The sequence below is a fragment of the Cydia splendana genome, chromosome 14 (assembly GCF_910591565.1).
Source record: "Cydia splendana chromosome 14, ilCydSple1.2, whole genome shotgun sequence".
NCBI lineage: Eukaryota > Metazoa > Arthropoda > Insecta > Lepidoptera > Tortricidae > Cydia > Cydia splendana.
The window spans coordinates 14,993,280-15,015,368 of NC_085973.1; the positions used below are offsets into that span (position 1 = coordinate 14,993,280).

Genomic DNA, 22,089 nt, shown 5'->3' on the forward strand with positions numbered 1-22,089 from the left:
CTCATTTGCCCAAAGTCAACATTAGAAGTCTTTTATAATATTTAATATTTTATTAAGTCCTCCTCGAAGTGCTCGACCTTAACAAAAGAGTCATCGTATAAATTAGTGCTTGGTGGGTCTACGTGTGGTGGTTCAGTATCCTCGTTTTGAATTTCGTTACACGTAGCTTCTGGGGCTTCTGATGACGTCGATGGTGTCAGCTTTGACGAAAAATAAACATTGTTATTGCATTGCTTATCGCAAATATCCGTTTCTTCGGTTAAACGATTCAATATACCTTTTCGTAAAACGGATTGTATCAAGCTTTCGGCATACAGTGCCTGGATGCTATTCATTTTTTCTAATTTTTTAGCAACTGATATACCAAAGCCTTCGAACTCTGTAATTTCTTTCCTTTTCAATGCCTCTGTGCACACTTTCATTAACTTTATTTGAGTATCGGTGACATATGCATTCCTCTTTAATGCTTTTCGTGGTTGAATAGGTTCCTGAAACAAACACAATTTGATCATTTCTTACCTTAACACTTTTATCCTAACTCTAATACTTTTCTGAAGTGAAAAAAAACCGTCAACCGGGACATATTTCATGCTAGAACGGGAGGGTTGCGTCAGGGGGAGGGGATGAGACACTAGTTTGCGTATAGCACCATACCATACCCAAAGGTCATTCATTCATTCATTTAATGCTGGCTATAATTTGTCTTCCCCATACATTAGAACATAACTTGACCGAATCAAATGGGAGAAACGTGATCATGCCAATTCAAAATGTCAATCAACCCACACAATGTATTTATCAGGCCCCTATTTCACCACGGTGACAGGTGTGACAATTGTCGACATCACTGTTACTGACGTCACGTGCCTCCATAGGCAACGGTAACAGCTTACCATCGGTCGGGCGGTGTGCTTGTTTGCCACCAACATTTTAATTTACAAAACTCCATTATATCGCCAAATACTTATTTGGCCAAGCTAATGACGTAATGACAATTGGTGACCGCGCGTGACCATGGTGAAATAGAAGCCAGGTTTAAAATTACTTTTATGACTTACATTGCTTTCCTCTGCAAACTGGTAATCGCGAATGGGCGACGAGGAGTTGTCAGCAGGAGATGGCGGTGATGCGATTCTCCTAGGCGGCTCAGTTTCCTCCTCCTTGCTATCATCCTCTTGACCTTTAGTAAAATAAAGTAGGTCATAGTACCAAAGATTCGTTTTATATATTATGCTGCCTCCACTATTCTGCGCTTCTGCAACTTTTTTAAGCTCTTTCCGGAAGGATCCTCTCAAGTTTTGAATCTTCTTCGTCACGAATTCCCGATTCGCCGATAAAAATCCTATTTTCTTGCAATAATCCACCAGTTCATCATACGCCATGTTTCTGATAGTGCGATTGCTATATTCTTTGCATTTAACTTTCCATAGACATGGATGTTGCCGGAATAAGCGGATGAATTCCGTAACGGCTTCTGTGCTCCAAACGGCCATGTTTTTAGCGGAGTGCGACGCGCGTGTCTAACTGACGGGTCGGCGCCGCAGACTGGCCTGCCGGTGCCGGCGCCAGCCAGCCGCGCCTCACGTCGCGTTTGTCTAGACGCGCTTCAGTGTGCGAGCGGAACAACGCTATATGGATACGTGCATAGTGCTATCTCGCTTACATTACCGGAGATGCGTGTGAGCTGCGGAGTCGCATTGTCAGTGTGATAACCACATACAGGACAAACGCAGACACGCATAGAACGAAACATTTAGGAGACCTTATCGCATTGTAATAAAGTTTAAGAATAGAACGCTTGTATCTACGGTACGCAACAAGGGCAGGAACTCAGGTTACTCAGGACAGGAACAGGAGAGTTTGAGGGTAAGTACATATATATTTCCCTCGTTCCGAACTTATGTAGTAAAACTAGTAAATATGTATGCATTTTACTTTGTCATGCACGAAACGTGTCAGGGGGTGAATCCCAATTAATCCGACAGAACTGTTAAATTATGTAATGCTTATAGTATAGTAAATATTTATATTAAGTAGGTATCTATATTATTACTATCTTATTTGTACCTGTTCACACTTATGTACCATTTCTTTTTGTAGTGTGCAATAAAGCTTTTATTATTATTAAGTATACAGCGTGTGTATTCCATACGGGCGTATATTTTAATAACGATTAGTATAGGACCTAAGGAGCTTAATAACGTTGTTTTTTTTTTAGGATATAAGATTTATAGAAAAAAAAACGAAATGTCAAACTCTTCATTCATTCAGTCAGTTCATTCGATTCACGCTTAAGGCGTTTTTTACTTTTGTAGCTGTTTGTGGTTTTTTTAGCAAAAACGCTTCTAATTTTAGAGTCGGTTTGAAGCAAACAACAGAAAAACGCCTCTTAAATGTGATAAAAAAGTAAAAAAAGCGGGATCGGAAAATTCTCACTGAATTGGATAGTACTATAAAATATAAGAAACACGTATCTACGCTCGCTATAAAAATGAGTTCTTCTAGTGAAGAAAATGATATTCTTACGCTGACGCCAAAAATTCAAGAGACAGCACAGGCAGTGGCTAGTAATTTGCTACCAGAGAAATCGCGGGCTAGTACTTATAGTTATGCAAATGTTTTCTTATTTCCTCGCAGTAGTCGTGAAAAGCACTATGTAATGCCTCGGCCGGAAACGCTAAAGATGGACTCGTATTATTCGAGGGCCTCCACTAACGTGTCGGCCCTCAAACTCACTCGTCCATCTTTTAGCGGTTTTCCGTCCTCTCCTACAATGTACTATTACCCCCTTATTCATAAACGCGCTACAAACCTCAATTAGCTAATAACCGATTGTCGTTATCTGTAATTTTGACTTATGTATTTGAAAGAAAGGGATAAAACATAATTGAACTAAATCGGGCCCGTAAAGTTTTATGAATAAGAGGGTTAGTTACTTACTTAGGTATAATTAATTAATTACCGACTTGATTTTTTAAAGATTTTATATCAAGCATTTAATTTTAGCAACTTTGCGGCACTATTTACAATACAGTTATTTACGAACATTCACTATCTATATCGTGCTTCCAGTTAGGTTTGCATTAGATACACCAACAGGCTACGATAAAGCACGTGACAGTAGTAGAAATGATGTAATTACAGTGAGACAGTGACCACGTATCATGACGTACTTATCTGACGAAAGTGCATTTTACATTAGCGTTCGATTAGTATTCCATAGTTCAGGTCTGCCAGTCACTTTCGTAAAAAAATTTTCCTACGCAAGTTTTTTTAAAATTAAAATTGGACCGTGATCGAGACCGAACAACAAGCTCTATGATCAGCATCAATTTAATTATAACTAGTCAAAACCGTTTATAACGACATCGAAGGGACTACTCATATTTGGTCGTAAAAACCGATAGTCGTAACAGCCGATGACGTACCTAATACTTATTATTACCTAAATGTGTGATTAATATACTCATCTATAAAATAAAACTACATTTTATTTATTTCACATGAAAATTATAATAAAAAGACATTACGTACATATAATTATCATTTTTCTACATTAACAAAATCTGTTATTTTAGTTTGTTTGAAACACTTCTGTAGTACGTACGCACTTTGTAGTTCACGCTGAATTTTAATTAAAGTAGTGTCATAATTTCCCTGCATGTGAAACTGTTCATTAAAAAGAACAATTTTTCGTAATACATTGACAGCATTGAGACCATCATTCAAAGTTGGCACTGTAAATTGTTCTTCAGTCTCTTCCTGTTCGTCATTTTCCTCTTGAACTTCTTGTACAATATCTTCTTCCGTAGCTGGTGCACAAATTGCAATAGAGTTATCCACATCAATAAACTCCTCTGCTTCAGTAGTAGATAAAGCAGGTCTTAAATTTTGGGCTAATTGAGCCAAAGAAATATTGTCCTCTTCATCATCATCAGTCACATCATCTGAGGATATTGTCAAGAGGTGTTTGAAACCTGCATGTCTAAAGCAGTTCGCGATAGTTTTTGGTGAAACTTTTTCCCATGCTTCTGATATCATCAAGATGGCATCAAGAACCGTAAAGCTTTTCTGGTCGTTACTGTCAAGGTTTTGAATTAACTTTAACACTTGCACTCTTCTATAATGAGATTTTAAACATCTTATTACACCTTGGTCCATTGGTTGTAGTACAGATGTAACATTTGGTGGTAAAAACACAAGTTTAATGCACTTCAAATTAGTAACAGCCGGATGAGCAGGACAGTTATCAACTAAAAGTAGAATTTTCTTATTGTGTGCTTTTAATTCAGCGTCCCAGTTTCGCAACCATCTTTCAAAAATTTCCGATGTCATCCATGATTTCATATTGTTTTCATACGTTACCGGCAGTGAGCGTATGTTTTTAAAACATCTTGGTTTCTTAGATTTGCCTATAACTAAAAGCTTCCTTTTACAGGATCCTGTCATATTTGCTGCAACCATGATCGTCAGTCTCGTCTTAGATAATTTTCCGCCAGAACAATTCTCTCCTTTGAACTTTAAAGTCCTGTCTGGTGTCATATTACAAAAAAGTCCGGTTTCGTCAGCGTTAAAAATGTCATCTGGTCCGTAGTCTTCGTATAACGCAGGCCACTTTTGCGACATCCATTCTTCTACTACACCACTATCAACACTGGCAGCTTCACCACTCATTTTCCCGCCGACGATACCGTGCCTAGCTCGGAAACGTTGAATCCAACTGGACGAGCAAACGAAATTTTCACCAAAACGCTGAGCAAAATCGTTTGCTTTTTGTTGAAGAATTGGTCCATTTATTGGCACATTATTTGTCCTTTGATATTTAAACCACTTTAGCAAAGCTTCTTCAATCTTCGTATGCTTCGTTGTTCTTGCTCGTTTCATTATCAATAAATTGTTCTCAAAAAGTGTTTGAATTTTTTCCCTCTCTTTCCAAATGGTTGAAATTGTCGAGTGTGATACACCATATTCCGCGGCCAAGTCTTTGTTTGGAATTCCACTCTCAAGCTTTGATATAATACGCGATTTTTCTTCTATAGTAATTTGTTTTCTTTTTCTTTGCGACATGTTAAAAGTTTCACGAATCACTCAACAATATGTTTAGGTGCGTCTGTCTTGTGTTCGGATAAGTAACAAACTGACTGAAAAGAAATGAGAAAGCGGGCTTTGGGTTTCGATTATACTGCATACACGTGTACCGATTTTGTTTCTGAGAAATACAATAGACACTAAACTCGAGTTGTTTTTGTTTACTTTTGCGATCTTAATGACTTTAGTGTGCCAGATGTGGGAAGGGGATGCTGCCCTCACCTATTCAAATGTTTAAAATACGGCTGGTCGTTCTAACAGATATAATTCTCCGAAAATATCAGTTAAATGTAGTCGCTTAAAGAGATATGTTGTAATAAGCGATGTCGTAAAAAGCGGTGTTTTTTATAAGGCCGTCTAATAGAATTCAGCCGGGACCTTTGATTTTGGTCAATATAACCGGTATGTTGTTCTAAACGATGTCGTCGTAAACGGTTTTGACTGTATTTTAAGTTCCTTCAATGCAAATTCAGCAAAATTGTGCATTAAGTATAGGAATTTAAAGCCAGTTATAATGTAATATTGTCTTCCGTTACCGCGATAGTTACTCATGAAATAAAAACTATTGAAACGGATTATATCGCGTAAGTATATTGAATTCATTCATACTACACCCGAAGATTCCCACGTTGACGTCGTTGACGTTGACGTTCGTGGTCACCCGTTGACCACGAACGCTGTAAAGGGTTCGAAACGTCGGGATGTAGTATGAATTCAATATACGCGATATAATCCGTTTCAGTAGTTTTTATTTCATCAGTATTTACAATACTCTAACCTGCCATGGAATCAGATTGTAAATGAAAACTTTTTGACAATTTGACATGATTGGTGAGTCAGTTTACCAGACACCATTACATATTTAAGGTGGCCATCTTCAGTCCATGATCACAGACAACTAAATCTAAGATACTAAGAGGTTTTTAAGGGACAACATAAAGTATGCGTTCATCAAAAAAGGGATCTTGTTGAAGGGGTCTACGAGTTTTTGAAGAGCAATCCTCAAGCTCTACATTATTTTTAAATCATACACAGTAATTGTAATGCCATACGATAAATAAACAAGAAAGGCGTGTACAGGTTTTTAAAGAAAACTCTGCATGAAGTTGCCTACTTTAACTTACCATCGGTTGGGCACGCCCATTTGCCACCGATATGGTCTTAATTTTTTATTTAACCTTCATTGCACAAAAGAAAAAACCTTACAGTACAAAATTCGGACTTAATGCCATAAACTAGAAGCAAATGTCCTGTATCGGCAGCAACATACAAAATCGTGCTAATTATCAAGTCTGCCAACGTCACACACTCGTAGTCGCGTGATTTCGTCGCGTGTCGCGGGACATTCTATCCCCCTAATGGCTTCCGACATAAACACAATACGACGTAAGGTGGCAGACAGCCCTAGCGTATCGGTCCCGATAGGCGTGACCTCGGGTCGCTGGGAATATTCCGCAGTTGACAATTGACAGGTGACATTTACGGTATAATGACCTCTATTAGGAAACGGTACCGTCGGTACCCACTGCAGGTACGGTGCACAAGAATAGGGTATTTTCCTACTAGTCAAATCAGTTACTTTTTTAGAGCTGTCAAAAATGGGTAGGCGGCGCGCGCTAAAGAATCAACATCGTTTTACTGTCGCTCCCCGTCTTAAATCTAAAAGTCTAGTAATAGTGATATTATCGGCTTAAAAACACTCATTGTGATATTTAAACATCCAAAGAACAAAGTGTTGTAAACAGTGCGTCTCTAAGTGGATTTGCTCAACGACTATATCGATATTCTTTTTGTTAAAAATCCAATCGTTTACCGTGCGCGCAAGTTACTCGTGCGGTGAGTCATCCCCGCCGCTCACTCGACTCGGTTGCCGCGCGCTCCCGTACCTCGATACCAGCGATAGCTTAACGATAGAATAACGACAGATTCAACTTTAAGTGAAATCTCGTGGTACAGAGGACATTGAAATGAGCGGAAAAAGCGGAAAAACTTGTGCCGGGTGTAATATCAAAGTTACTGATAAACTTTCCATCATCTGTAGCTCAGTCACTTGTAAGAAACTTTATTGTAACCAGTGTATTAATCTTGCTTCCTTAACCAAAGACGCCAGAGACAAATGGATTTGCCCTGAGTGCCGCAGCATTGAGAAGAAGGGAGGTGACAACACCACTACGCCCGTACGAAGTAATCTGACGGTGGATAACGTGACTCGAAGAAAGAAGGACACCAGCGTTCCAGCGGCAGTGGAGGAGCCCGCGGCCGTTAGTGACCCGCTCACCGCACTTACCACCGAAATTCAGCTGCTGCGGCAAGACGTCACCTGCATGAAGACGAAACTAGATAACGCGATCCTGGCGATAAGTCGGTGTGAAACTCAATTACAGCAGGTAACGTCAAAACTTACCGATTTCGAGGGGCGGCTAGAGGCGGCCGAAGAAAAAGCTGCTGAAGTTTTGATTCTTAAGAACAAAGTATTTGAACTGGAGCACCAGCTCAACCACCAGGCTCAACAATTTCTAAGGAACGAGGTCGAAATTGTTGGCATCCCGGAGAACCAGAACGAGAACCCGCAGCACATTGTTATGGTCACAGCTGCAAAAATCGGCCTTAGCATTACTGAAACGGACGTTGAATATGCCGCCCGAGCTGGCCGGCGTAGAGATGGCACTAGTTCAAGACCCCTCGTCGTTCGCTTCACCACGAGGCGGACGAGAGACAAATTTTATAAAGAGGCAAGATCAAGACGCCTCAACACCAATGACATCGACATTAACGGCTCTGCTGCCAAAATCTACTTCAACGAACGTCTCACTCGAGAAAATAGAGCCTTGTTTCGCGAAAGCAGAGCCCGGGCTTCCGAAGCTAATTTTAAACACTGCTGGACCCACGGAGGGACAATATACATACGGAAGCGTGAAGGCAGAGGACCAGGATGCCAAGCAATCCCCATTAAAACTTCAGACGACCTTGATCGGTTTTTGGGAGTGGACGCTGTCAGAGATCCGGAGCAGCCAGAATCAACACTTGCACTCGGAGAAGCTTCTGCACCTGACGCTTAGTATTTTCTGCTTTATATCTATATTATGCTGTATGTCTAGGTCTGATGAGGTACATTCTCCACTCATTTACACAAAATCTCACATTAACACACTATTGTACACTATGTCTATTTACAATTTTATATGTTGCGTGGCAGGATTTTCAAAAATCATACTGAATATACTCATGCTTGCAGTTCTAACATATTATAAGGGGAACATCCGTACACATTCTGAATGAAATTGATCAGGCTGAAATTCCATGCCACTCAACTGACTTACCTGAAAACTGTCTGAACATAATTGATAAATTCTCCTTCAAAGTGCTTACTTTAAATATACGAAGTCTAAACAAAAATTTTAACGCTTTCCTCGTACTTCTAGCTAGGTTAAATATTAATTTAGACGTAATCGTTCTTACTGAGTGTTGGATACACGATGATTCTGTAATCCCACAAATAGACAGTTACACTTCTTATAGAACAACTAAGTTTATCAACCAAGCTGGTGGCGTCGTGGTGTATGTCAACGATCGATGGGAGTGCGAGGTAAAAGAGCCTGACTTCACTGACGCCAACTGTCTGTGCGTTAACTTAAATAAACAGGTTATTCTGTACGCCATATATCGGTCTCCCTCTTTCACTAATATTGATCCATTCATCGATTCTCTCGAAAATAACCTCAAAAGCACCGGCAATAATCAGTGTAAGATAGTCGCGGGAGATATTAACATTAATATATGCCCTGATAGTAAACAGGATAGCAGTGCTCGTTACCTTTGCTTGCTGGCAGAACTCAACTTGTCCCCCACAGTAACCAAGCCAACGAGAAAAGATACGTGTCTTGATCACATTAATATCACCTCTAAATATTATTCTGAATCCTTAATATGTAAATCAGATATTACAGACCATGATCTTGTTCTTGCCGGTATTAATTTAAATCAACCGAAACCCATAAAAAAATCACGTATTATGAAAAAAATTAACTACCATGCAATCGAAAGTGATCTGGAGAAGATTGACTGGTCAACCGTTACTTCCAAAAAGCTGGTAAATGAAGCCGTCGATGAGTTTAATGGAATATTAACTAAAATTATAGAAGTTCACTCGCAGACTATCACTGTTAGTCGGTCTAAATTCACAATCCAGCCTTGGATGACCCCAGGCCTTTTACGCTGCTCTAGACACCGAGACCTTCTACATGCTAAATCAAGGTGCAATCCTAATGATCTCACTGCAAGAACCATTTATACTCGCTACAGAAATTTCTACGTTGATTTACTGCGAAAAGTCAAAACTTCATATGATTCCCACGCTGTAAGACAGCATAAAAATGATACTAAAAAGCTATGGAACACTATAAGAAAAATCACTTACAATAACAAACCTAAAATAAAATGCACAGACCTTCTTAAAACAAAGAATACTGAACGCGAATCGATAGACAGTTGCAACGAGTACTTTACTAATGTAGGCCCTAGCTTGGCTACCAAAATTCTCTCTGAAATTAACACGAGCCAAGCCGAACTTGCTAATAGCATAAGTTTAACAAATGCTCCATCTGCTTCTCTTTTTATGACTCCGACTGATGAAGCAGAAATTGAAAAAATGATTGCAGAACTTAAGTCAGATAGTGCACCGGGTCTCGATGGCTTATCTAACGTTCTCCTGAAAAAAATTAAAAACTATATTATTTTGCCTCTCACATTCATATGCAACTTGAGTCTTGCAGAGGGCACATTTCCCGACGCATGGAAAGCTGCAGCTGTCACACCGGTGTACAAAAGCGGGGACAAAAATATGTACGGCAATTACAGACCTATTTCGCTGCTAGGATCATTTTCAAAAATCTTGGAGAGGGTGGTTAACAAGCGCGTAGTCAATTTCCTAGAAAACAATAATATATTATCGCAAAAGCAATTTGGTTTCAGGAACGGGAAATCTACCGAAGCTGCTATAACTCAATTAACAGATAAGATCGCTGACCATTTAGATCAAGGAAAGACCTGTGTCGGAGTGTTCTTAGACCTAGCCAAGGCCTTCGACACAGTGTCGATCCCAATCTTGATTAGGAAATTGGAGATGTCCGGGATACGAGGAACTCCGCTAAAATGGATGCATAGTTACTTGTCGCGTCGCACACAATGTGTTAGAGTTAATGAACAGGTCAGTAGTCTTAGACAAATAACTTTTGGTGTGCCTCAAGGCAGTATACTTGGACCAACTTTGTTTCTGATCTACATTAATGATTTGACCTTCTTGGACTTGATCAATGCGGACATTGTGTGCTACGCAGACGACACTGCAATCCTATTTCACGGTGCTTCGTGGGATGAAGTAATCACCTCTACAGAAACCGGTCTAGCCTCGGTGACAAAATGGCTCCAAAACAATTTACTGACGCTTAATGCAGACAAAACAAAATTTTTATGTTTTCACAAAACAGCTGCTTCCGCTCCTCAATCTTTAATTGTCTTAAACGTTCACTCATGCACTGGTAATCGGATGTCATGTGACTGTAAATCTATAGCAAGAGCCTCGTCTATAAAATATTTAGGTGTTATCTTGGACGAGAAACTCACCTTTACAGAGCACATACGAACCACAGCGAATCGTGTCAGGAAATTGATATATACCTTTAAAAATCTTCGGGATGTCATGGATAAACCACTGCTCAAATCGACGTACATTGCTCTAGCTCAATCTGTCATTACGTATTGCATCTCAGTATGGGGTAGTGCAGCAAGTACTTATCTAATACTTTTAGAGAGAGCCCAACGATCGTTACTAAAGGTTATTTTTTCAAAACCGAGAAGTTTCTCAACCCAATGTTTGTATTCAGAAAGTGAGGTTCTCACTGTTCGCCAACTGTTCATATTGCGTAGTTCCATTATAGCACATAAACATATACTTAGTATGCCAAATTATGAACAATTACTGAAAAAGCGCAACTTTGTCTTTCCCTTACCTACACTTAAGTCACACTTTGCTAAAAGATTTGGTTTATACAATCATTTAGCTGTTTACAAGGTTGTTAACAAAAATTGCGACATTAAAACCTGTTCGGTTAAAGAGGCTCAATATAAAATCAAAATATGGTTAAACACTTTGAATTATAGTGAAACAGAAAAAATACTAACATATTAATAGACGCACACACACTTTGACATACACACACCTACACACACACACACACACACACAAACATACACTTTAAACACACACACACACACAGACACACACCTGACTCATAAGTACCTCCTCCTTCCTTGCCTAGTTCTTGTAGTTTATTAGCTTTAAGCTTTTAATTTTAATTTTACTAAAGTTAGTGTTATAGTAGATACAAAAATTGTAGTATACTTAGTACTCTTAGTAGTAGACTGTAGGGTAGCATGCACTTTGTTAATTTAGCTCTTAGTAGTGAATTCTTTAGCGCCTAATGTAATCAATCAAAACTGGCAAACTAGAAAAAGTGCCATCCTGCGAGACAGGCATAGCCTAGTGCAGGTGTCACGGGCAATTTTCATATCATGTAACAATTTTAGCAGTGTTAAACTAGAATAAGTTTACCTAACCTTGTTTAATCTTGTTTCACTGTATCAATAAACTATTTTGATTTTTGATTTGATTTTGAAAACGATTTGCTAATATGGAATTTATATGAAACGTTACATCGAGACGTCACGGTCAACTCACCTACTTTTTATATTTCTATCCGATTTATTAAATAGAACTTGTGTTTAAAAATAACTTCTATTTGTGTTTTTGTAATAATTATCTGGTGCTTTATTTCATGCATGGTGTAAAATCATTTATTTTAAATACAGGATAATACCCTATGGTAATCGGTTGTTTTTTGCCGGTGACTTTCCACTTGCAATTAACTATTCGAATGTTGCGTTCAGTACCTATGATAGATTCATGATCAGATGGTTCAGCGCTAATTTATGATTTCGGAGAAAGTTTTGTTTGATTACATGATGGGGATCAAATTGGTAACACTTCACAGGTCCTCTGTCATTGGCCTTCGTTAGATCCGTAATGAATGCTTCACCTTATATACCAACACTACCAACAGTGCATCCATGTGGAAAGAAATGCAGAAAACGTTTATAATATTCAGCGAGCATTTAGCGAGGAGATTCAGACAGTTACATGTGGCGGAGCATTTTGCTACTCCCAAGTTCCCAACTGTGTTGTTATAGTATAGTTTCTCAGAGTTTGTTACGGGATAAATTAAGCATGTGAGTAGCTGTCCTTGACAGCAAGCCCTTCGAGGCATTGGCCGACCAGCCGTGCCCGTAGCCGACAGACAATGGAGTGACGAATGGCGTCCGGCACGAAAATAGTTCTCGGAGAACGCTCGGCTTGCCGTGGACGACAATCCCACACTTATAACTCTTATAAGGACTATGCAAAACGTGAAAACATATTCGGGGTGGAAAAAAACGCTGCGGATAAGCGGTTACAGTGCAGTAATCTTTTAGAAGCCTGCTGTTATAGGTGTAATGGGATTATGCTAGTTTACATATTTAACTGCCTATAGCTGACTGCTGGCAATGCGCCTTTGGTACAAGTGTCTCTACTAGCTCTATCTTTACTTTAATCACATTTTACAATTTAAAATAGGTATAAAAAAATGGCCTAACAAATGCTGATGCCCCGATTGACCTTACTTGCTAGATATTATATGGCTCTGTTTATAAATAGTCATAATATTCCACTATTTACTTAGTCCAGTATTTAATGACCGATACCAGTGGATTCAGGTTATCATTGACATTTGACGTCATCTCGTTATACAAGCCAATAAAATTATATCCCAGCCATTATGTTTATCTAATGTTTACGAGGCGTTATGATATTGCACAGATCGACGCATCAGACATTTATAGGTGATAATGATAACATAAATCCAGCTATATTACTCACGGTGCTTGCATGGTTTATGTCCCTTGGTTTATTCGTATAAATTTCTAAACGCGTTGCCACAATATATTTCATATATATTTGGCTGGTCACAGCATCATATACCTACTAGCGACACGCCCCGGCTTCGCACGGGTTACAAAAAAAGCTTGACAAATTATATACGTAAACCTTCCGCAAAAATCACTCTATTGATAGGTGAAAATCGCATGAAAATCCGTTCAGTAGTTTTTGAGTTTATCGCGAACAAACATACACACAGACAGACGCGGCGGGGGACTTTGTTTTATAAAGTAGGTATAGTGATAGGGACAAAGTGACCAAATATGTCACTACATAACCTTATTATAGTTAGAAAGGTGTATTGCAATATTTGACTACTTTGACTGCCTCATATTAAGTAAGGTGTATTGCAATATTTGGCTACTTTGGCTGCCACTATCCTAATTTCCATCCCTTTAATAATTTTGAAGTCGGTTAAAAAGGTAAGATGAAATATTCGCCATAACATCACATGCTTTCAAAAGATGTGTGGGTCAAACGTCTGCAAACCGTATCATTTTGAATCAAAATGCAAAATAACGTAACTAACCCAATTAAAACCAAAATATTACTTTGCTAATCCGCGAAAAGATAACGTGCTAGTCAATCAGTGCTAACCCGTTATACTTACTTGCGTATTTTTACATGCAATTAATATTCCCACCCTCCCACCGCAAAAATAAATACGCAAATAAATATAACAAACCACCACCAAAAGAACCAACGACGACGACGTTTGTGACGATTGCAATAAAGTGTATGTGGGGCAAACGGGCCGTAGTTCCACTACTAGGTATAAAGAGCATGTTGCGTCATATAGACATAACCATCCAGAGAAGTCCAATTTTGCAAAGCACTTATTAGATACACGTCACACTTTATCTGAGAATCATTCTTTTGATATTTTACATGTTTGCGAAAAGGGATTGCGTTTGGGTGTTCTGGAACAACTGGAAATAATTAGGTACAACAATAGGGGCATGATTCTTAACGAACAATTGAATGTTGCGTCATCGCCGTTATTACGAATTTTTCCATCTCACTCACACTTGCACGGTAGGGGGAGTGGTCAAGGTATAAATATGGCCGACCATTCTAGACAGGTCATTCCGTTGCCGGGCGTCAGACCGTCAACAACTCCTGAGGATGCCTCGTAGAGAGGCGAAACACGTGTCGAGGTTTATTCTTTTGGTGGTGGTTTGTTATATTTATTTGCGTATTTATTTTTGCGGTGGGAGGGTGGGAATATTAATTGCATGTAAAAATACGCAAGTAAGTATAACGGGTTAGCACTGATTGACTAGCACGTTATCTTTTCGCGGATTAGCAAAGTAATATTTTGGTTTTAATTAGTATGGATTTCCGCAAAGTAACGCCTGATTCTATTCACTATTTGTAACTAACCCAACCTAACATAATATTTTATAAAAAGTTATGTAAGTAATTAAATTATTACTTGACGGCTAGTTTGCCTCTTTACATAAAAATATCGCTATTATTATTTTTTTTCAAACATGCAATGAAATATTGATGTTATGTTCCTTATAATAGGCTGCGAAGTATGACGTTTCAGGTGCGGCTAGGACAAAAGGTCGTTAATGGAATTTCATACACACCTTGCAGGCCTAGGCCGGCAAAGTCCTCTTTTTTAATTTTTATTTCACAGATATTTGTGACACAGCATCGTGGCATTCATCCATTAAAAAAAACTAGAGGCAGTATTTGCTTTATGGTTCGTAATGACACTCTGCCACTACGCCTATAAAAAATAAATAAATAATAATGTTTGCTATAATTTGCAGTTTTATTTGTATAAAATCAACATGAACTTAATAAATAATACATTCTATAATTTTAAATTATAAATTTAACTACACAAATAAAAACATTTAAAATATTTCATCTAAACGTTAGCGGTAAAAAGGTCTACTCAAACACGCGTAGTTATATTTTTTAAATTGTTATGGAGGTAAAGTTGAAAAATATTCATTCTGTTTTATTGGATTTATGGTGCGTTGTTGATTTTTTGACTTTAATATGAGTTCCGACGAAATAATGAAATTAATATTAATTGTAATCGTAGGTGTTGGAATTGGCAGCGTAAGCAGAATTGATTTTAATAACTTGCTGCCTCTGCCGCCAAGTCAAAGACGAAGTATGTATATGGTTGCTTATGGCAATTTTATTATTTGAGAAACTAAGAAAAATGCCTTACAGTTTATTAGAAACAGTTTTGTGGCATATTTTAAATGAATGTAACTACAAATTCGTCAACACTGTGGAAGTTATACTTATTTACTCCATGCATAAAGCAACGATGTATGTGAAACATGATATCAACATGAAAGACTATGTATATGTGACGAAAACGACAGTCAGACGGATACAAGGCGAAAAAATCAAAGATACATGAAAATATACGGGTAGTAAAAATACACGACTTGCGGTGTAAAATATACGCGTGATAATGATATAGGTACGTGTTGGTTATATTTTGGGTGTAGTTTACTTTTAGTTTTTTGTATAAATAAAACTTGGGTTTCGTGGATTTTTTATTTTATTTATTTCATTGCATGTTTGAGAAAAGCACTATACATACCTCGGCGGGAAATGGGGTTGCCCGCGCTCAGACCTATCGTCTATATGTCTTCGGCCGGCAACCCCTTTCGTCCCGGCCTCTGTAGTAATGTACTATTCTATGCTTATAGTTCCGATATCAGTAACACAAGCCTAACAGGAAAACTGTTTATCATTATTTCAACATACCTACCTACTTGCCTAATATTATACTATGTGCAAATATATATTAAAATAATTATAGCCACAATACCAGGCACGGAATTACGCAGCTTTTGTAATAACTTAATCACAATGAAATTACGGAATTTTGGCATGAATGTACTTAAAAGTACCGAAATAGAAATATTTGGGTTATGTTATGTGACCTCTCCAGTAAAAAGTAGGTACTCGTACTTATCATATTTTATCTGTACACAAGTTTCTTGTCATATTATTATTTACTTAGGGGCTGTCCATAAATTACGTCACCGGTTTTTGACCCCCCCCCCCCTAAAATCATCCAAAAATCATGCTTCGAATGACCCCGTTTCCTCCTATGTTATGCTACCATCATGCGATGTCCAGACCCCCCCCCCTAATTTGAAATGACGTAATTTATGAATAGCCCTTTACCTAAATAAAGTTACTTTACGCAGTCAGATTTTTAATTTTATCTTTATACCAGTAGAGCTTTTTAAACATGTAAGATTGGCACATTTTAATTACGCAACAGCTCAATGACACTCATTATCATATTAATAGTATTTAAATAACTGTATCGTGATAACTTCTGGTAAAATTAAAGTTAGATTAACAGAATCATTAAAGACGGCTACGTCATCAAATTAGCGCGTACATATTTCAATAATGGCAGCAATCATTAAGCTGTGATGTAAAGAGGTCAATAGCTAATATGGTAGATTGACAAATATTGACAGAACATTCATGACGATATTATAAGTAGGTAGGTAGGTAGGTTATAAGTTTTTAAGTTTTATTAGTCATAGTCATAATAGTCATAGTCATATATTTATTCAATAAAACAATACAGGTATTGTGTTTGAAATACATGGCTTAAAACTAAAATTATTAAACACTTAATAAAATGTAAAGATAATCCTAAATCTTAAACATTATCATAAATTTCATCCACTGTGTAAAAGCAACTTCTCAATAAAAATCTTTTCAATTCCCTATGAAACAGCGAGTGATCCGTAATGATTTTTAGTTCAGTAGGCAATCTGTTATAAAGGCTTATGGCTTGATGAGCAACGGAATGCGCAGCAACCTCGAGTCTAGGACAGAACATAACTTTCATATTTTTGGTGCGCGTAAGTAAGCGTTCATATTGCTCTTCACAAGACTCGTTCTTAAGAAGCTTTGTGAGCAGCAGCAAGACATACAAGCTAGGTACCGTGAGAATTCCTAATTCTTTAAAAAAATGTCTACATGAAACCCAAGGAGGTATGCGAAACATAGTACGAACTGCTCTCTTTTGTATTATAAGAGCCCTGTTAATATTATACTGGTAGCTGTTTCCCCAGAGTTTAATGCTATATCTTAGCTTAGATTCTATCAAAGCGTAATAGACTGTCTTGAGCTGATCAATTCCCATGACCTCCCTGAGACACCGTAAGGCATAGCATGCTGATGCAATAGAGCTCTCGACAACCTCCAGCTCATGTTTCCAATTTAGATGGGAGTCAATGCGCACACCGAGACATTTTACCTGGTCTACTACATCTATGACAGCTCCATTTAATGACACGTCAAGTTTGTCTGTCTTCTTCGAGTTATATTTAAATAATATTAATTTAGTCTTTTCAGTGTTCACACGTAAATTATTTTTTGAAAACCAGTCACTAAAGGTTACGATTGCATCATTCGTAATTATATTTAGCTCATCAATACTGTCAGCGCAAACAGTTGCAGTTGTATCATCTGCATAAACCGTCAACTTACAATTTTTAACTTTAATATTAATATAATTTATGAAGTCGTCAGTAAATATGAGAAATAGTAAAGGACCTAAAATGGAACCCTGTGGGACACCTCGTTTAACATCAACAACCTTAGACGTAATAGATTTTTCGTGATAGTTTTGAACGTTCCGTATTTCTACAAATTGTTTTCTATTTTCAAGATAATTTAACAGGAGCCGGTATACGTTGCCTCTGATTCCATAGAAATCAAGCTTTTTCATAAGAATCGCATGATCGACTAAGTCAAAAGCGGAACTTAGGTCAATAAAAAGACTCGCCACTTTTCTTCCTTTGTTAAGCTCTTTCACAATATCATTTACAAGACAGTCAATAGCGTCAATTTGTTAAATTTTATTTATGTTGCTTTGCACTAACACTAAATTTAAGTATGACCCAAACTTGTTGACTAACATAATATGGGACTAGTCCTGAAATAAATACGAGTATTATTCATTATGCTGTAAAACTTGTAAAGCCTGACCAGTAATATAATATGATCACGCGCCATGTTGCGGAATTTCATTGGAACTAATTTTTTCATACTATACTGAACTGTCACCGTATACATGAGAATTGTTATTCTTGCCCTCTTGACAATGCTCATATATTACTGGTCAGGCTTTAAGATGTTTTAGGTATAAAACTATCTATATAGAAGACTTTTCTACGTTGTGTGCACAGAATCATACATAAACTACTCTTTATTGCATAACTCAAAACAGTTAAAGTTAAAAATGTTAAGGCTAGAGATAAAACAATGGGCAATTTCAAAAGGCGAGCTTTTCAAGACAACCTTTTGGTATCCGATTTCAAGCAAACATGAGCATTTACATTAGAACTACTATCAAAAACCGGGTATTACTGTGTTCCGAAATGTCGTGATGACTCAAAAACAAATATACATGGTAAATTAAATACAAGTCCGAACTCAGAACCTGGCGTTTGAAAAGTTTGGTTCAAGATTAAACCATTCGTCTTGGGCCATTGGTCAAGCCGACTTATTAAAAAGATGTTACTCGTCAAAAATCTGCTGGGATTGTAAATTAAATGTTTCATTCCATTGCAACAAAAGCAGCCATAGTCAAACAAATCAAAATTTCAAATGTCAATCAATTGAAAAATTACTACTAGTAAAACACGAACCTTGCCGACAAAAACGAAACATATAGTAAAGTAACCTGTATACGGAGCACTAAAATCCAACGCAGGATATCGTAAAATTAGTCCATTCTATAAATATCGCAGGCTATCCAAGTATTACAAAGTCTGTCGCGAATTAAAGTAATTGGCTGCAGGTAATTACAGTGATTCGTGTTCCACCTGCCGCTGCCGTCGTGAGTCATTGTGGATAAACATTGGAGTCGCAGTACATAAATTAGCTAAAACAGTACAACGAATCCATACTAAAGATAGTTGTGAAAGAAACGCGCACACAGAAGTTCAAGGATTTAAAAAAACGATTAAGTAGCTACATGTGCACTAATCATAGGTAATGTAGGTACTAATCATTATAGGTAATTTGCAACTCATTTTCGTAATTATATACATATATTGTGAATATTTGAAGTATCGATACAGACGTTGTTGTAGCCTAATAAGATTCATCCTATTATTAATTTAATTTAAATTAATCATTCAATACTTAAGTAACATTAGCTCCATCGATGCTGTCGATGCTTTCAAGGTAGGAACGTAGCAAATATTAGGTTTATGTTTTAGATTTAGGCGAACCAACAAATTTTAGATAGTGTACGGTAAATAAACGAACATAATATGTACTTACTTCAAAACGGAAAATTATGGCATCTAGAGTCCCAGCTAGAATAGATCAGAGGTAGAGAACACCAATACAATAATAAACAAGAAGATATAAAGCAAGTATGATTAAACGGCTTGGACCCCGCCAAGGAGGCGGCAGGAGTCTCAATTTTCATTTTAATCTGTTGGGTATTAAAATTACCAAGTTAACCTTGTTTTCGACGCGCCTCTAGTAGTATACTACTACTACTAGTAGTATATCAGTTACATAACAAGCCATAAACCCGCAGTTAGATAACTGGTTAAGCTAATATTGGTACTGTGTTTGGTCAGAGACGTCAGAGTCAAGGTGGCTGGCTACACTACACGTGTATACTTTGTTTCCCGCCGAATCAGAGGCAATTTGGCCGGTTCGATCAAATCACCTGCAAACAAGTTCGTTGGGCGTGCAATCGCCGGTTTTGGGACTTGATGTCAGTTGATGTTGCTTTTAGCTATGTCGTCTCCTGCAAGAAATAGATGACATCTATGTACAATGTACGTACGTCATTCGTTACCTATTACCTGATGTCAGTGCTATTCATATAATATCACAAGGATCGCAATGATCTTTAATTCCTAATTCTGTAGGTACCCAAAAGATTTTTGAAAGTTGAGCAAGCTAACATGTTTGAGGAGAAAAGTATTTTTTTTACAAAGGGAATAAAACAAAGAAGCTACCCACCGGTAACTGCGTCAGTAGAGTTAGAGACCAATAATCCACAATTTACTTTATCTACTCCTATTAATTTCGCAAGTTTAACGATATAGGTAGGTAGCACATTTAATCATCACGGAAATAAATACGAAACATTCGATTTCAAATTATCTACGATTTGTCGGTGGCACGCATCCAACAAGATAACTGATGGTTTCTCCAGTTGGCCAGCCTCTGAGGAAGCCCATTGAGGAACTGTTTGACGTAATTTCGCAGACCTAAAACTTTACAGTGAATTTCAAAAATGGAACGTATTGTCTGGAGCAAAAAGGCTTAATTACTATAATATTTTTATGTGGCTTAGGTTAATATTATCTACATATACGTAATACTCACGTCAGTTGGCAGATGCGCCGTTTTATCGCGAAGTTTAAAATGTGTTATTTATTTTTGTTACTACGTATAACGCTGTGCAGAACTGACACGGCTCATTTTTTAAGAGATATACCTACCTACGTCTTGGATTCAACTAATTTTTTATTCGATATTGCGATGCCTTGCGCAATAGAAGCATAATTGACATGATAAAATTATACAAAAAACCTGATATGTATTATTTGCAATATCACTTTTGTAAAGTTGCTGCTAAATGTGGCAAGGATACCGACATGCTTCCTTATGTTCTGCTTACTGTTTTGGAAGTACAAACCTCTTTCGTTCTTCAGTTTTTCAATTAAGCTTAACTCTATGTTTATTGAAGCACACAACCGGAGTTATCAATTATATATCATTTATGTGAAAGAAATAATTTAATGTAACAAGATAGATAGAAGGAACAAAAAACCAGAACGAGACTTTCCCTAACTCACAAGGCCACTCGCAGGTCCGAATATCTACAAAGCACGAGTTCTTTAAACACGCATATGCGATCCGATATCGGTTCAGATGTCCTTGAGCAGGAAATGAAAGGCTCCGGCTCCTGAGAGCAAAAACTAGTTCTAAAGGGTCTCGTAAAAAACTGGGGACAGGTTAGAGACGTGTTCTGTTGGTTTGGCAAGTCATGTTCGTTAGAAGGGGATTGAACGAGTTTATAGACAGACTATGGGTATGGGTATGATCGTCTGGAAGTTGTTGTTGCTGGTGTCCGTTGGTAAACTTTGAAAACAAATATTATAAACTGTACCTAAACCTCCAAGCACATCCAACATCCAAGCGGCGGCTGAATGAATGGCGTCAGATCGCACAGGACAGGAACGAATGGCGAAATCTAGTGTCGGAGGTCGGAGGCCAAGATCCACTTCGGGTAGCTGAGCCAGCGAAGTGTGAGTGTGATGTGTACCTAAACCTTGAGATGGAACCGTTTAAGTTTAAATATAGAAACCTTGGGAAGGTTTACAGTTTGAAAGAAAGAAAATACATACACACAACATAGTACATCAAAAACACATATATAAAACAAAAACAATGGAATTGGGCGCTACAATAGGATCCCCACTCAGTATATTGCCGCGACAATACGTGGCGCTGATATTCAGTGGGGACCTGACTTATAGTTTCTTGTTAGCTCTGGTGGTAATGCTAAGACACCTTAACCCTCCGTAGTGCGATGATTTCACACACCTTTTGCACACTTGCGTGTGTAGAATTTACTCGTAAATTAACGTCAAAAGCGTCAAATAGGTATGTTTGTAGCATACTGTCATACATTGTTTTTTTGGCTTTATGTAACTAATACTTTTTCTTCGAGGCTTAAGTTGGAAGGGCTTCGCCATAGATTTCATCATCAACATCATCCCATCTACTGGACTTTACAAAATGTCTAAACTCTTAATCGTATAAAAATACTGAATCATGTAGAATCTATTTTTTGGTGATAAACAGCAAACGAGCAGACGAGCTGCCTGATGGGAATCGGCCACCGTCGCCCATGGACATAAGCAACATCTGAGGAGCTTATGCGTTGCCGACTCTTGAGAATTCTGAAGAGCTCCATG

General features: G+C 37.8%; 2 protein-coding genes across 2 annotated transcripts; both read right to left on the reverse strand.

Moving 5' to 3' along the window:
* Positions 1 to 41: 41 nt before the first annotated feature.
* Positions 42 to 1,532, reverse strand: LOC134796914 (uncharacterized). The gene is made up of 2 exons (XM_063769115.1): positions 1,059 to 1,532; positions 42 to 488 (listed from the first exon to the last, which is right to left on the reverse strand). The coding sequence occupies exons 1-2, from the start codon at positions 1,491 to 1,493 to the stop codon at positions 42 to 44; spliced, it is 882 nt and encodes a 293-aa protein (XP_063625185.1). The 5' UTR covers positions 1,494 to 1,532.
* On the reverse strand, positions 1,498 to 4,161 carry LOC134796956 (major centromere autoantigen B-like). Its single transcript, XM_063769151.1, has 2 exons — positions 3,612 to 4,161; positions 1,498 to 1,628 (listed from the first exon to the last, which is right to left on the reverse strand). The coding sequence occupies exons 1-2, from the start codon at positions 4,159 to 4,161 to the stop codon at positions 1,498 to 1,500; spliced, it is 681 nt and encodes a 226-aa protein (XP_063625221.1).
* Positions 4,162 to 22,089: the final 17,928 nt, after the last annotated feature.